General features: G+C 38.7%; 1 protein-coding gene across 2 annotated transcripts in view; it reads left to right on the forward strand.

Annotated features, from left to right (window-relative positions):
* The window catches only part of trappc9 (trafficking protein particle complex subunit 9), a 210,999-nt gene that overhangs the window by 43,344 nt on the left and 152,666 nt on the right, over positions 1 to 14,989 (forward strand). For both annotated transcript variants that reach the window (XM_028036159.1, XM_028036160.1), the window contains 3 exons: positions 2,120 to 2,246; positions 2,361 to 2,493; positions 4,067 to 4,230. In XM_028036159.1, the coding sequence (XP_027891960.1) occupies positions 2,120 to 2,246; positions 2,361 to 2,493; positions 4,067 to 4,230 (424 nt within the window). The remainder of the gene's footprint in view (positions 1 to 2,119; positions 2,247 to 2,360; positions 2,494 to 4,066; positions 4,231 to 14,989) is intronic.

Below are 14,989 nucleotides of genomic sequence, written 5' to 3' on the forward strand. Positions count from 1 at the left end.
TTTGTTTGGAAGAAATGGGGAGGAAAAAAATAAACGAACCCCAGAAAACTTACAAAGTTGCTATTCCTGTCACGATTACAAATTTTGCTGGACGATAAATTGTCCACAGACGTTATCGCGATAAACGATAATATTGTTGTCTGAGAATGTTTTTGAGTAATGGCATCATAATAATGCAAGAACACACTCTCAAAGATCAATGAACTCTAAATTCTAATGAACATTTAACACTGGAACAGGAAGGCATTTTAAACATATAAAATAAATAAACAAAACAACAGAAATAAGAAATAAAATGAAAACTGTCCTTCAGAAAAAGGGTTAGTAGAGACCAAAGCACCAAACTGCAGACTTTTGTCATCTTGTTTTTTGTGAAAAAAGAGCAAAAATAAAAAGAGAAAAACGATAAATCATTCTAATTGAAATTTCTGAGTTTGTTTAAATTTATCATGGGATTAATTGATTTGTTGCTTATTGCGACAGGCCTAAACGTTACAAACTATTTCTAACCCTTGAACTTTTTGAATTGACTGTATTTTATTGCGTTTTATGTGAAAGACAATCACAAAATAACAAGTGGAATAAAAGGTATAGTAGGTATGTGTCCAGCCATATCTACAGGCTGGAATGTTTTATAATTCCTTGAAAATAGCCCAATATGTGTGTACATTTTTAATTTAAGACACTGGTTTTCAATCATCCATACTTTTTGGTTTGGATGTGGGCTTTGACTAGACCATTCTAACACGTGAATCTACTTTTATCCAAATCACTTTAATCCTTCTCTGGATTGGTTTATTGTTGTGTCAGAAAACAATGTAACATTCTAGTTTTCAGTCTTTTGCAGCTTCCAGCTGGTTTCTGTCCAGAATTTCCTCGTATTTGGCTCCTTCCGTCTTTCCAGTAACTCTGACCAGATTCCCTCTCCCTGATGAAGAAAAACATCCCCACTGCATGATACATAATCTCATCAAGTATTTTTGTGTAGTTTCTAACGGAACTATCTTATTACACTTGAAATAAGACAAAACTAACTTACAAGCAACTCTTCAGAAAGATATAGGAGCTTGTTTTAAGTCAATAATTCCTAAATAATGGTGAAAAGGTACCAGTTCCAATGGCAGATTATTTCACTTAAACATGAAAAAAATATCTCATTAATAAAATAATCCACCACTGGAACAACATTAAGAAGTTATTGAGTTAAGACAAGTTCCTATATCCTTCTGAAAAGTTACTTGTAAGTTATTTTCATCTCATTTCTTATTGTACTAGAAACTAGACCGACATTACTTAGACCAAAATGTTCCTTCCACTTCACAATCACAGTTTTCTGTTGGTCTGCCACATGAGATCCAGGTAAAAATAATTTTGTGGTTTTAACGTGATTAAATGTGGAGAAAGTTCCTGGCATGCGAATACTTGTACAAGGCACTGTATAATAACCAGAAATCTCACGCAGCGTTTCCTTTTTATGGGCTTTATTTAAGCGAATTTAAATTCAGTCCACATAACTTTCATTTAATTGTTTGAAAATTACCTTCAGGGTGGCCAGTGTACACTCTGTGATGCATTAAAAAACATTGGCTGTGGATGTGTTGTTGTCTGTAAAACCCAGCTGGAATTCGGACTGTCGAATTTCAAAGCTTTCTGATTCCTCCTCCTGCGTTCTGATCTGTACGGCTTATTTTCAGTCACCTCTCAGGCATGCAGTGATTTTCTGCTGTTGGAATTGGCCACCAGATTTTTTTTTTTTTAATATATTTTTTGTACCCTGCCAGGGGGTCTTTTTGTGGGCTCTAGTGTCCCTTACGTTTTGAAAGTAGGCTGACAGGCCACCAGATTTTTATCTGTAGGACAGCACACAGGTGCTCAGAATCGCTCAGCCACACTTGATTCTCCGACCACGGAGGAACAAGAAAAACAAACGCTAATCATGTTGGCACAGAATGCTGAAAGTGTCAAAATAAGACAAATCTGGTTAGCTTAGTTGGAGTTGTTGCTCTCTGGGATAATTTCCCTCTCCACCGGGGTATTAGCAGTTAGGTTTTTGATAAAAATTACACTATTTTACATCTGGAGCATCTGCTGATGATTACTGGTTCTGTGTTGCTTTCAGGGTCTGCTGACTTCTGGAGTGGAGTTTGAATCTCTGCCAGCTGCTCTGTCTCTGCCCGCTGAGTCCGGACTGTACCCCGTCACTCTGGTCGGAGTCCCGCGCACAGCTGGCAACATTACGGTGAACGGTCAGTGCCGTATATGTTGCACAGATTATTCTTGTCGTGCGGCTCTGGCCCAAAGTCAACAGTTGTTTAATCCGCCGCTCTAAACAGCTGGACCGCTCTCCCATGTTTCCACAGGTTACCACACGTCCATATTCGGCGTGAGCAGCGACTGCCTGCTGGAAGGCCTGCCTAGCGTGAAGACAAGCGGCTGTTTAGTGGAAGTCATTCCCTCCCTTCCTCGGCTTCAGCTCAGCACATCACTTCCACGGTTAGACAACAGAAAATTTGTATTTTTGTGTTACTGCTTCTCCTTTCATCGAAAATCTTCTTTGTTTTTGTTCACATTCTAGATGAAAGGCTTTTTTTCATCTGATGTTACAAAGCAGCCAATCAGCTCTTTGTGCACTTGTGTTTTCACCCACATTGGGGGATTTTGACTAAAGCTTTTGTTTTGCATGCTTTGATCAATTGTGGACTTGCTCATGTGCTTCAGATGGCCGCACATTCTCCAGCTAGAGAGCACAATTGAAGATTCAATCCAAGATTCAAGAAATTATTTTGTCCAAATAACACAAACATAATAAAAATATAGAATAAAGACAAAATAAAACAAATACTGGAAAGCACAAGATGTGCAATATTTAACAAACAGTACAATAGAATCGGCCAAGTCATTAGTTACCTACAGAGTTATGTATACTGATGTTATGTAGACTCATAGCAGAACTCCTGAAGTGTTCAGTCCTACAGCCCACTGACAGGAACCTTGGTCTATGGCTGCTCTCTGGCCCAGCCAGGATGGATGAAGGGTGACTGTTACAGGCAGGGTTGCTCTGTGCCTGAGTCCAGAGTCAAACTGTGGATGGGTTTGTTCAGTCGCTTCCAGTTTCTCTCTGTCAAAGCCCTGCCGCAGGAGACAACAGAATATCGCTGAGCACTTTGAGCTATTGACTTGCATAACATCTCACAGCACGCATTGAAAGACTTTAGCCTCCATAGAAAGTGTAGTGACTCTGTCCCTTATGAAACAATGCAACACAGTTTGTTGATCAATCCAGATTGCCATTCAGATGAATTTGCAGAGACTTGCAGATACTTGTAGGTCCCAACCACCTCTATGTCAACCCCAGCAATGTTCACTGGTAGTGCAGGGTTGGAGTTAGACCTACTGAAATCAATAACCACATCCTTAGTTTTGGTGGTGTTCAGTTGGAGGTGGTTTCTATAATGGCAAGTTATCCAGATCCTTAAGCAACAATGCAGCTCCAGCCCCACCGTGTCTGGCAACAGGTATGATGGGTCTTGTTTGGAAATGCTGTTAGTTTTATGCCAGATGTAACAGGATGCACACCTTCCAGGAGTTGTATTATGTCTCTAGTTAATCCACAGATTATTTTCTCAAAAGACTTGGGTATCATTAAGCTATATTTTTGACACCCACTGAACTAACTGGTCAACTCTTCTGCTGTTACATTTGGCTGGTTGGCTACTGGTAAATGGGAGTTATATTATTGTTTCTACTTAACCGTACTAATGTAAAGTCTGTCTTTATTTACTTGAAGCACAAGTAACCAAAGACATCTTTGTTTCAACTTGTTAAATTGTTGAAAAAGAGGTTAACCTCACTTTGACCTTGAGGTTTCCAGTTTGTATTCCCACTTTTTGTGTCGTGCAGTGGTTAGCATACGGTGCACAGAGGCAAAATATAAAAGTGGGTTTCTGGACTTTCTATCAAATGAAAACTTATTAATTTAGACTCTTTGAAAGCATTGCCATAGATGTTTCTTTGCCCTGCTGAAGGACAACCATTGTAACTTCTGTGTTTTTCATTTTCCACACAGATCAGCTCACACCCCTCAGCATATGTCCAAAGAAGAACTGTCCAGCTCCGTGTCCGTGCAGCTCTTTAATGGAGAGAGGCAGCAGCTGACCATCACCTTGGAGAACATTGGCATGGAAGACATTGAGAGTCTGGAGCTGACCTCTAAGACTGTCAACACTAAAGGTGAGAATTTTACAGTTTGGATTCCAGATGACTCACCTAAAAAATAGAAAGGTGTTTCTTTTCATTAAAGCAAAAACACATGAGACTTTTGATTTAATAAACAAGCTCAGAACTAAAGCAGCCACAGTGGGGGACTCTGTGCTGCCTCAGTGTGGACGGCCTTTGATGTTCTTCACTGCACATTGGATTGGCGCTCCAGTCTTTTCCAGTGTCTGTGGTGCTGCTCGGGGTCACCACCCTATTTTCTCTGGTTCTGGATCTGTCATGCCCCTGTGGCTTTTTAGTTTGTGTTTCATCTCTTTGTTCAGCACCTGCTCACACCTCCCATCTCTGCAGTCCTGCTCAGTGGGACTGTTAATGCATCCTCCTTTTTGTCTTCATCCCGCTGTCTGTTACAGAAGCTTTTCTCTCAAATGGTCTGCATGAACTTATTGTTCTTTCTTACAAGTGATTAGAATTTTGTCATTCAGGAAATAATAGTTTATGACGCAAATGTTTTGCAGGATTTGATCATTTCAAGTTCTAATACACTCATTGTCATTCTGGGATTTTATGATGCATTTAGATAGAGTTGGGCGATACGGCTTCAAAGTTAAATGTTTTTATCATACCAAATCCAATTTCTGATTTTATTTTTTTTTCTTAATTTCTTTCCTTAAATTGGATATATCATGGGAAAAAACAACTTTTTATCCCTTAAATACATTTAGTCTTATACTTGGGGTTCAGAAAAATTGAAATTACTCTCTTTTGGGGCTGCGTGTATTTCTTCATGTTCTGTTTGGGTCTTATTTTTCAATCCATTCAGTTTCGTCTATTCCCCACTGTGCTATTTGAAGACTTCTACCACAGTATTTGCTGGGGAGATACTAAACAAGGTCCTGGACCTCTGGCTAATCATTTTTGCAAATCCACCAATTATTTTTCTCACCAAAGTGTTGTAGTCCAAGTTCAGTAATGCCCAACCTACAAGTGGATAAGTCAAAATGTTCTTTTGTGTTATTAACCTATACAATTAATTACAGCATCCCGCAGCCTCAGGTCACCTACTAGTGAAGCGCACAGCGGAGCGGAGCACAGCAAAGACGCATGCAGTCTGGGCTTAATGGTGTAAAAAAAAACCTTTTAAAATAAAAACAATAATGCTTAACATTATAAACACTGTGGAGAAAACCGGAGAAGATGACCTTGGTCTTGGTTCATAGATAAATATTTCTGTTTCCCCTGAAAAACACACCATTAGCTGTGATTTCTGCTAGTATTACATCATGAAATAATCCTGTATTGATAATGCTGCCACTGCAACGATATCATTTCCCTTCGGGTTTTAAAACATATTAATTAATCTATTTCTGCTTAGTTTAATATGAACTGAACTAAACAGAGCTCTGTTGCAGAGTTCAAGTACCTTGGCATGTTTTAGATAATCCAAAAAAGTAAAACGTTATATAATCCGGCTTCTCTGTTTTCTTTTATTCCTTTTTGTTGAGAAAAAAACAGATGTTTCTAGTCCAGGTCAAAGTTTGTGTGACCTGTTCACTTAGTAATCCTTCATTTTTCTCTTACATACTTTTCTGGCCCACATGAAGACATATTCTTAAAACAGCTTTAGGGAAACAGACTAGGAACATTTCGTCTCTCTTTGTGTTCAGCAGTTGCTCGATCACATTGTGACAAGCAAACCAGGAAACGCAAGAAGCCGGCATTAATGGAACGATCCGAACCCGTCGGCCTCGTCGTATCAGGCAGCTTTTGTTAGATTCCTTGGGTCACTTTTCTACTTGTTCGCACTTTACGTGAACGCTTGCTCTCAAAAAAGGCGCGAATACAGGAAAAGCCTGTGGTGACCCACTCTGATGGATAATTCATGACTCACTGATAACATGGTGAGGAAAGGACTCTTTATCTCCCCAGCAGCTTGGGGGTTCTCTAGAAATGATCGGCTTAGGTGAATTGAAATCCGCCTGTTGGCGTGTAATGAGACAATGTTCTCATTAATGTTGTTTTACATTTTAAAAGACACATTTGAATAATATCTACATTTAAGAAGCTCTGTACTTTGCATTTCTCTCCCTGGTGGTCACACTCAAAGGAAGTTGTGATTTTACTTGTTCAAGTTTGAAATAGAGTTTTCCCATAAAGCTTGTTGATTAAAGAAAAACCCTTACTTTAGGAAATACACAAAGATTATAGCTCAAATCACTATACTGGTATTTACTTTTAACCTCTGAGCTTTCTGTGTCCAAATGATAATTCAGAAAATTTCTAGTTGTCCTGAAACCATATAGACAGAGCCAAGGAGCAGGTTGTATCATCGTTTTTAAAAATTACTCTTATGTCTCTGCTTTAGAGACAGTCATGTCATCATTTTAAACTTGACATAACGTTTATCATCTTCAAAGAGGATGTAAGTGTTCTGTTATTGCTGAAACATTGTTCATTATCATCCTCTTTGTTGTTCAATTTTCTCATCATTGATTCAATGTGGCTTTTTCATCAAACGCTACTCTTTCTACTTTTAGGGTCTTTTATTCATGTTCATGTTCTGAACTTTGCATCAATCCCTGGCATTAGTTTTTTCCGGTGGAATTTGGGGAAAAGTAACACTCGTGAATATCTGGACTCTTAAACTGTAATTATTCTCCATGCTTAGCAACCAGGAAATTAAGATTTATGTTACAGTTTGAACAGTCAGCATTAAATGACTTTTTAAATTTTTTTTATGCTTTTGGTCGGGGATCTGATCTTAGATCAATGAGAGCTTCACATTGTTTGTTCGGTTTTTCTTAATGACTGTTTAATGTAGTACCAACATGGAAAACGCACAACAGCAGGTTTTTTTTCTTGTTTTGATGAGTTTTTTTGTATTTTGTCAATTCTAATTGTATTTTTTTCCATGTCAACCAACAATCTTAGGAGTTAGTTTGATTCTCTGCTAAAACATTGTAATTAAATAGTAAAAGTTACAAATTAATACATATAGTAAAGTTCATTTTGGCCTTTTTGAAAAATTGTCACTAGAGCTATTATTGCGACATAATTGCTAAGATGGCAACAGTGCTTTCCCTCGCCATGACCACGCCCTCAATTAACCCCGTCCAATCATCTCCACACTTGGCCCTCAGTGTCTTTTGGCTCCACCCACTTTGATGGAATCTTGCAAAATTGAGGTCATACACATTAGGTTTGGTTCTACTTTAACAAATTTTCTTCGTCTTGCCAAAAAAACAAACTAATGCCATACTGCCCCATTGTGGTTGTAGCAGCATATTACAGGTATTTTGCTTAAACAATGATATTGTCATATAGTGGAACTGAAATACTCAATACTCAATGGCGTTGGTGTATTTAACTCTAACAAGCTGATCAAATCAGTGTTGAACATGTTTCTCTGTTTCTAAAACTCCACACGTTGCCACAACGACAATTGAGACCCCCATTTTTAACTTTACAAAATGTTCTAAATTGAGTTCTTGTGTCAGCAAAGCAAAAGCCTCAGGGGGGGCATCTTATAGATGACAATAATGTCAGCTCAGCTGAGGTTTGGTGTGTATTTCACAAGAATTTTCTGATTCATTTAGGCTTAATGTGTCTGCAGCCTGTCGTTACTTTCCTGTTGGTGTTCAGAAGATGGCAACTAGTCTCACAGTCTGACTTCTTTTAGAAATAACAAGTAAAACTTATACTTATTCAGAATTTATTTTAGTTTAACTTCTTTTAAAACTTGGGTGCAGTCAGAGTGGCAGCTGTCTATAAGTTTAACTTCTTCTTTATTCTAATAAGTTTCAGGTAATTTTAGAGCAAGTGTTGCTCTAAGTAATGAATCTCTTGCATTAAATTATGTTAAATTAAGGATATGTTGGCCTAACAAATAGATGTAACATGCTAATTATGACACTAAGAAGAAAACAATATATTTTAGAAAGGCTCTTGAGCTAGCTGAATCCAAATTTCATTATCAGCGGACAGTTCTTTTAAAGAACTGCTGAGTCACGACCTACTCTGAGGAAGACTCGCTGACCTGCTTTCACTTGCTCTAAGATTAGAGAAAGAGATTTTTTTTACTGGCATGCAAAAAGAGACCAGGTTTTCCTAAAGCAGAGGGTGAAACTCCGAATGAATCAGTGATGAGAATTAAAAAGGAAATCAGCAAATAAAATTCCAGCAAAGTGGGAGACGGGTATGATTACTGAAACCTCATGAAATTTTACAGAAAACCTTCTCCAAAATATGAGTTTTAGAATACGAATTGACAGGAAATCAGTCAGAAGTCTTTGAATGATTGCTGTTCTCTGCTTGGTGTAAAGGTGCCAATACAAAACGTAGCTAAGACCAATTTCTCTTTAAGAACTATAGTAGAGGAAAATGTAATAACAATATTCATATAGTTTTTATCTTGCCTCTGTTGCTAAGTGTAATCATTAACTCTTCAAATTAGGAACAGATGCAGCGTTAACGATACAGTGTGAGCCGGCAGTCGCGTTAAACATTTTGAATGTTTTAAAATCAAGCCAAAATGATTGTGGAGTCGACATTTTAACTGTCTTATCACGAAAGCAGTGTTTCTTTTTTTACAACATCTTGAGATCTTGTGGAAAATATCGCTTTTGATAGCCGCTTGCATATCGGTACTTGTTTTTAAAATTAGCAACAAATATTATATTTCCCACAGTTTGACCAGAGGAGAATATTATTATGTTTTGAAGTTTTGTTAATTAACACTAAATCGGTCGCTGGGGTGAGTTTTCCCCAGTTTTAATAGCTAAAAGGGAAGTTTTTGTTTGTGTCCTGGAAGCTACAATGATTAAGATGCTAAATGCACTTTTACATTTAATTATAAAATGGAAGATGGCAATTAACCAGCAGCAAATTTCCAGTTTTCATGCAAAGTAAGGCAAATATTTGGTTTTTTAGCTACCTCATCCATGTTGGACGTTAAAAAATATCCTACCTGCTGAAGACTTTTGTCACTTTTGTTAGTGAGCAGGAAATAGAGTTCAGTAAAAGCACACTCATTTCCTCAGGGGAAGATCAGCCTAGCTTGTTGTATGTGAACTCCAAAGTGCTAATTGCTTCACTTGATCCATTTCTTCTTCTTTTGTTGTTGTTGCCGTGGATTCATCTAAAGTGCCATAAGAAAAAAAATCGAGAAAGTTGTAAACACACTTTACTTTTGAAGACTTATTCAAACAACCTTCAGGTCTTTATTTTCTAGCTTTACTGCAGTTCTACAGAAAGCATTTTATCTGTTTTGCAAACGCAAACATGTTCTGTTGGTTTTAAAGATCTGCATTTAAAAAGTGATAGCATTAGAAAGGATTCTTTGACCGCCCCAAAGTCTACAAGCGTCATGAAGACAGAGAGTTGACAAGCCTGAATTGTAATGTGAAAAGTTACCAAATAAAACCAATATACATATTGGGTTTTTTTTGTCTTTATTCAAACGATGTTCATTGCTAAAACTGACAATGTGTCAGAATGACGATCTCTTTCAGATTTGGCAAAAAAACATCAATGTATTGACAAAAATCAAACCATTATAACATGATGTCGGAGAGAGTGTAATACTGATGCTAACATGTTACCATTTTTGTTCTAATCAGAGACGGTCTTCATTGTTTGGTAGTATTCTATTAAAACATTGACATTTGTCTCAAAGCCAATCAGTTGGTCTCTTTTAGTAGTTTATGTCCTTTATTGCTTAGACACTAGACCAGTGTGGTGTAGTCATCATCCATGAACACAGGGAATGTTTCAGTTTATAAATATGACTAAATGTTTTAAAAATTTGTAATAAAAAAATCTTGCAATATTTTCTATAACTGTTAATCACAAAAGCTGAGTTCAGTTTTACCAGCCATATTGCTTTAATTCTTTCAGGCATGCTTGAGGAATCCTTTAATCTCCCATGGCAACCATTTGGGAGTGCCTAAACTCTAACTCTCGCAAAGCTCCGCCTATTTCCACAAGACTCCTCCTCGGAGCTGGAGACTCTGCCCCACCAGGCAGCCCACCACTGCAATTCCCCCACTCAGCTCCTTCAGACTAGCCAGCAGCAATTAGCAAACCCCTGGTGGAACTGTGAGTCTGCTGTGATTTTCATACAAGCTACTTCTTACTCCAACGCCCAAGTATACTAAAGGCTTAATGGAGAAACGTTGTTGTAATGACTTCCTGAAGGCGGAGTGTCAAAAAGAGCAGGTGCTTCTTAAAGAGACAGAAGCCAGATTTCAAGGCATTAAATTGTGAAGTCAAATTTCTTTGTCATGTTTGAAACGTTAGATACAGCATTTTTATAACAACTGAAGGCAACAGTTACCTGGTTATAAAATGACACTATGTGCCTAAAAAACACCCAATACCGTCCCTTTAAAGAGCTCGCATAATGCTCCAATTTACAGCAATTCAAAAGCCAGTGAGAAGCAGTCAAGTTATTGATATGTCAGTCAGGAAATGGCCATTTCTACCCTGTTGGGACATGGGAACCATTATTCACACACAGGAAAAATAATAGAAAATGGCGACTCTCTTTTGTCAAAATAATCTTTGCTAAAATGACGAGATTCTGATGTGGCAGCTGAAGGAGGAACAGCTTGTCCTGCTCTCTCCCATCTTTACTGATAACTTTGCCTGAGCTATTTTTAAAGTGACAGTTTTTATAGTTATATTCACATTTTCAACATCATAACTGGATTACTACAAACCTAAGGACTGGGGGATTTTCTTACTTTTATTTTTACCTTACTTTTCTTCATCTCCAAGTTGAACCAGGACAAAATGCCTCTGGCCGACCCCAAGGACATTAGCAGTATTATACAACGACTTCAGTCTATAGAAATGAAGATCAAACAGCTGGAGGTGAACTTTGAAATCAACGCTAACTGTGGAAATCAGACAACTCTTCCTCAAATCAACGGAGAGGTTGTACGCCTCGCATCAAGCAGCTCACCCTGGAACGCTCTGGGTGCCAAGCCGAAGCAAAAGTCTCACACCGCAGATCCGATGAGGCAACTGACAGGGAGAACCCCTCACCTGGACGAATCAGCATGGCCGGCTCTGAGCCGAAACCCACCTTCAACATCAACACCTGCTCCACCAAAGAAAAACAAACAAGCAGCTGCAACTAAAACGGTTCCACCGACCGCGCTCCCAAGGACAAAGCGACCAGCCCGGGCCTCAAAACATTCTGACTCTGTGGGAATCCCACTGAAAAACAGATTTTCTGTACTCCAGCCTGAGCCTCTGAGTGAAACCTCGCTTTCAAACATCAACAGTGAGGCAAGTCTAACACATCCACCCCCCAAAGCCCCAAAGGACAAAGCGGCTACCAGGAAAACGAAAGGTATGCCCAAAGTGCTTATTGTTGGAGATGAGGCAGTAAATGGAATCAGCTACATTTGCAATCCCAAGAAAATGAGAGTGATTTCTTTTCCTGGTGACACTGTATCTAATTTAACTCGTAAAGTTCTTTCGCTAAATGCTGATCAGTCAGGTATTGAGTCTTTAGTTGTGCATGTTGGAGCCAACGATGTGGCAAAGCAGAAATATGAGATTCTGAAAAAGGACTTTAATATTCTACTGAACACTATGGGAAAGTTAAAAATGAAATTATTTCTCAGTGGTCCAATTCCATCACCTCAATTGGGAGACGAAAAACACTCCAGGCTGGACATGATAAACAAATGGCTGATTAAAAGCTGCTCTGCCAGCTCAGTGACCTTCATCGATAACCTCTGGATCTATTGGCAGCGCTTTCACCTTTTTGGAAGAGGCGGACGCAATCTTAATAAACATGGGATAAAGCTACTCACTGCAAATCTTTTTCATTTTATCAACAAGGACAGCAACGTGATCATCGCTTCAGAAGAACAGGCTCAAGGATTTCTGACTAGGAAGGAACCGTCGGCTTATCAGGAACAAAAACAAGCTGATACATCGACTAGAGACGGAGCGACTGGTTCCCTTCCTTCTTCTCCCCTCCCTCTCTGCTCACCCACTCATTCACAGGATTCACAAGGTACACATGGAGAAATGTCTTCTGGACCGGAGTTTCTTAAATTTAAAGATGGAATGAATCAACAGGTTTTACTTGGGACGTCTCTCCTTAGTGCTCACGTAGCAGACCTCACTTCATTTAAGCCACCTGACTCTAACTTCCCAGAGGATCCGTCACTCTGCGTTTCTGAGGTCTGAGGCCGGGGTCCAGACTTTATCTTTACACCCTTCTTGCTCCAGAATGTGTCTGGCTCCCTGGCACTGCAGAACAGGACATTACCTGTCCGGATCACTACAAGAAAATTTACAAGAAACATAAAATACAGCTGTTTTAATTCAAACATCAGACTGTTCCCCTGCCTAAAGGAACCTCAGACTGAAGATTTCTTGGCCTCCAAGTCACTTAAACTAGCTCTTTTAAATCCCAGATCTCTGTGCTAAAGCTCTATTAATTAATGATTTAATCACTGAGCATAATATCGATGTTATGTTTCTGACAGAAACATGGTTGAATGACAATAATGAATCGATCGTACTAATTGAATCTGCGCCTCCTAACTACATTTTCTTCAGTGAGAATAGAAAACACAAAAAATGAGGAGGCGTGGCTTCAATATTTAAGAATACCATAAATTGTAGTAAAATCTCTTTGGGTCACTTCACCTCTTTTGAGTATCTTGGAATTGAGGTTAAAGGCCACAAACGAACTTTGACTGTAACTCTATACAAAACTCCAACTTTTGTGAAAAATTTCTTTACTGACCTGAGTGAACTTCTATCTCTCATATGTATTGATTATGATTGTTTAATAATTGTGGGTGATTTCAACATTCATGTTGACAACCCCCAAGACAGAGGGGCAAAAAAGCTCGCTAATATTTTAGAGACTTTTGGTCTAGCAACATGTCAAACAAGCAACACGCACTCAAGGACACACACTGGACCTGGTTATCAGTAAGGGTGTGAATATTTCCAATGTCTCTGTAACTGATGTCGCCCTGCCGAATCACTTCGCTGTTATCTTTGAAAGTTCTTTATCTTTTAACCCACTTGGACAAACAGCAACCATCACAAAACGTTCTCTCACAGAAAACACAGCAGAAACTTTTAATCAAATCTACTCTTCTTCCTCACCCTTAAGCTGTAATGATGAAGATAAGTTGGTAAATGATTTTCAGTCTAAAGTCTCAGATATTATTGATTCCATTAAAATGAAGGTTGTGTCTGGTAAAAAGAAATCTCCATGGAGAAATACACAAACAGTTAGATCTGCAAGACAACTCTGCCGTAGGGCAGAACAAAAATGGCGTAAAACTCAACTCCACATTCATTGTGACATCTATAAAGAAAGACTACGTAACTATCATTTAACACTAAAACATGCAAGAGAGGCTTTCTTTGCAGATGTCATAAACAAAAACATTAACAATGCTCGAGCTTTATTTGCAACAGTTGACAGAATCACAAACCCTCCTGTGACGTTACCGCCTGAATTCCAATGTATTGCCGCCTGCTAGGCCTGTCGCGATAAACGATAAATCAACGATAAATCAAAACTATCGACGTCATTTTAATTATCGGCACTATAGTCTCTTCCGACCTTTTTCTCTTTCTGTTAATGACACTGAATGAAAAAAGGCTCAACTCCGGTGCTCTCCACTGACCCTCCCTTCCTCATTCCCTTAGTGTAAAGCCCAGTGCACACTACACATCTTAGAGCTGTCGCCTGATTGTCGGCCCATTTTCAAAACCTGACATATCACACATTAGCCGACAGAAATCCTAGGTATAACGGTTCGATTGGGTTCGGTTCTGCCGTGTGGTGTCCAACAATGGGCACAAAATAATGGCTGCAAGTTCAGTTAATTAATTTTAAAACCAGGTATTAATCAATGCTTTACTACAATCTACCTGCAATGCTTGTAGCTAGTGTCAGCGTAAAGTCCTGACTGAATGAAAATCATTAGAACCTATTTATGTCACGTTAACGAAGAACAGCTGAAAAGTTACCGGGTTTATCAACTGCGGTAGCAATTTCGCTCCAACTCCTCCTCTTGTCATTTCTATATTCTTTGCATGTTGAATAAACATTAATATTGTTTCCACATATCATCTCCAGTATCAGCTGGACTTCGGGTTGCGCCGTGTCAGCTGTTTGGGATTCCCCGACGTAATTTCCCCTCAGAAAACACGAGGAGAATCCGCGCTTTCTGATTGGCTACCTGTCACATTCAACAGGCTGCGTTAAGATCCCAGTCGGGAAAAAAACCCTGATTTAGATCGGAGCGGCAACGACGATCTACCGTAACACACCACACAATCTTAGAAAGACCAACGTTTTAAGATTGTTGTAAGGGGAAAAATAGCAGCAAAAAATCATGTAGTGTGAATTATTGCATCAGGTAGTCGATGTGCCCATCTTCTCTATTTAAATCTAATTATTACTGAAGGGCAACATAATATACAGACTTCATAATCTGCACTCTTTTGGTTGAATGCAGTATTTATTTCCACTTTGGCTTTATGTTGTTTAGTTTTTTTCAAGTGCGTTTTTTGTTAATGGAGACTGAGAATCCATTTTGTTTTTGGTTGTTTTGTTTATTTTGTTTATCAGCTCCAGTGTTAAATGTTCTTTTGAAAATAAAGTGTATCTAACTTTGGCAGGAAATCGCATGCATTATTACGTCATTTCCATTACATCAGTGTAAAAGGGTCTTCAAACAATATTATCGTTTATCGCAATAATTTTTCGAGACAATTAATC

Source organism: Xiphophorus couchianus, chromosome 13 (genome assembly GCF_001444195.1).
Source record: "Xiphophorus couchianus chromosome 13, X_couchianus-1.0, whole genome shotgun sequence".
In the NCBI taxonomy this organism is placed as follows: domain Eukaryota; kingdom Metazoa; phylum Chordata; class Actinopteri; order Cyprinodontiformes; family Poeciliidae; genus Xiphophorus; species Xiphophorus couchianus.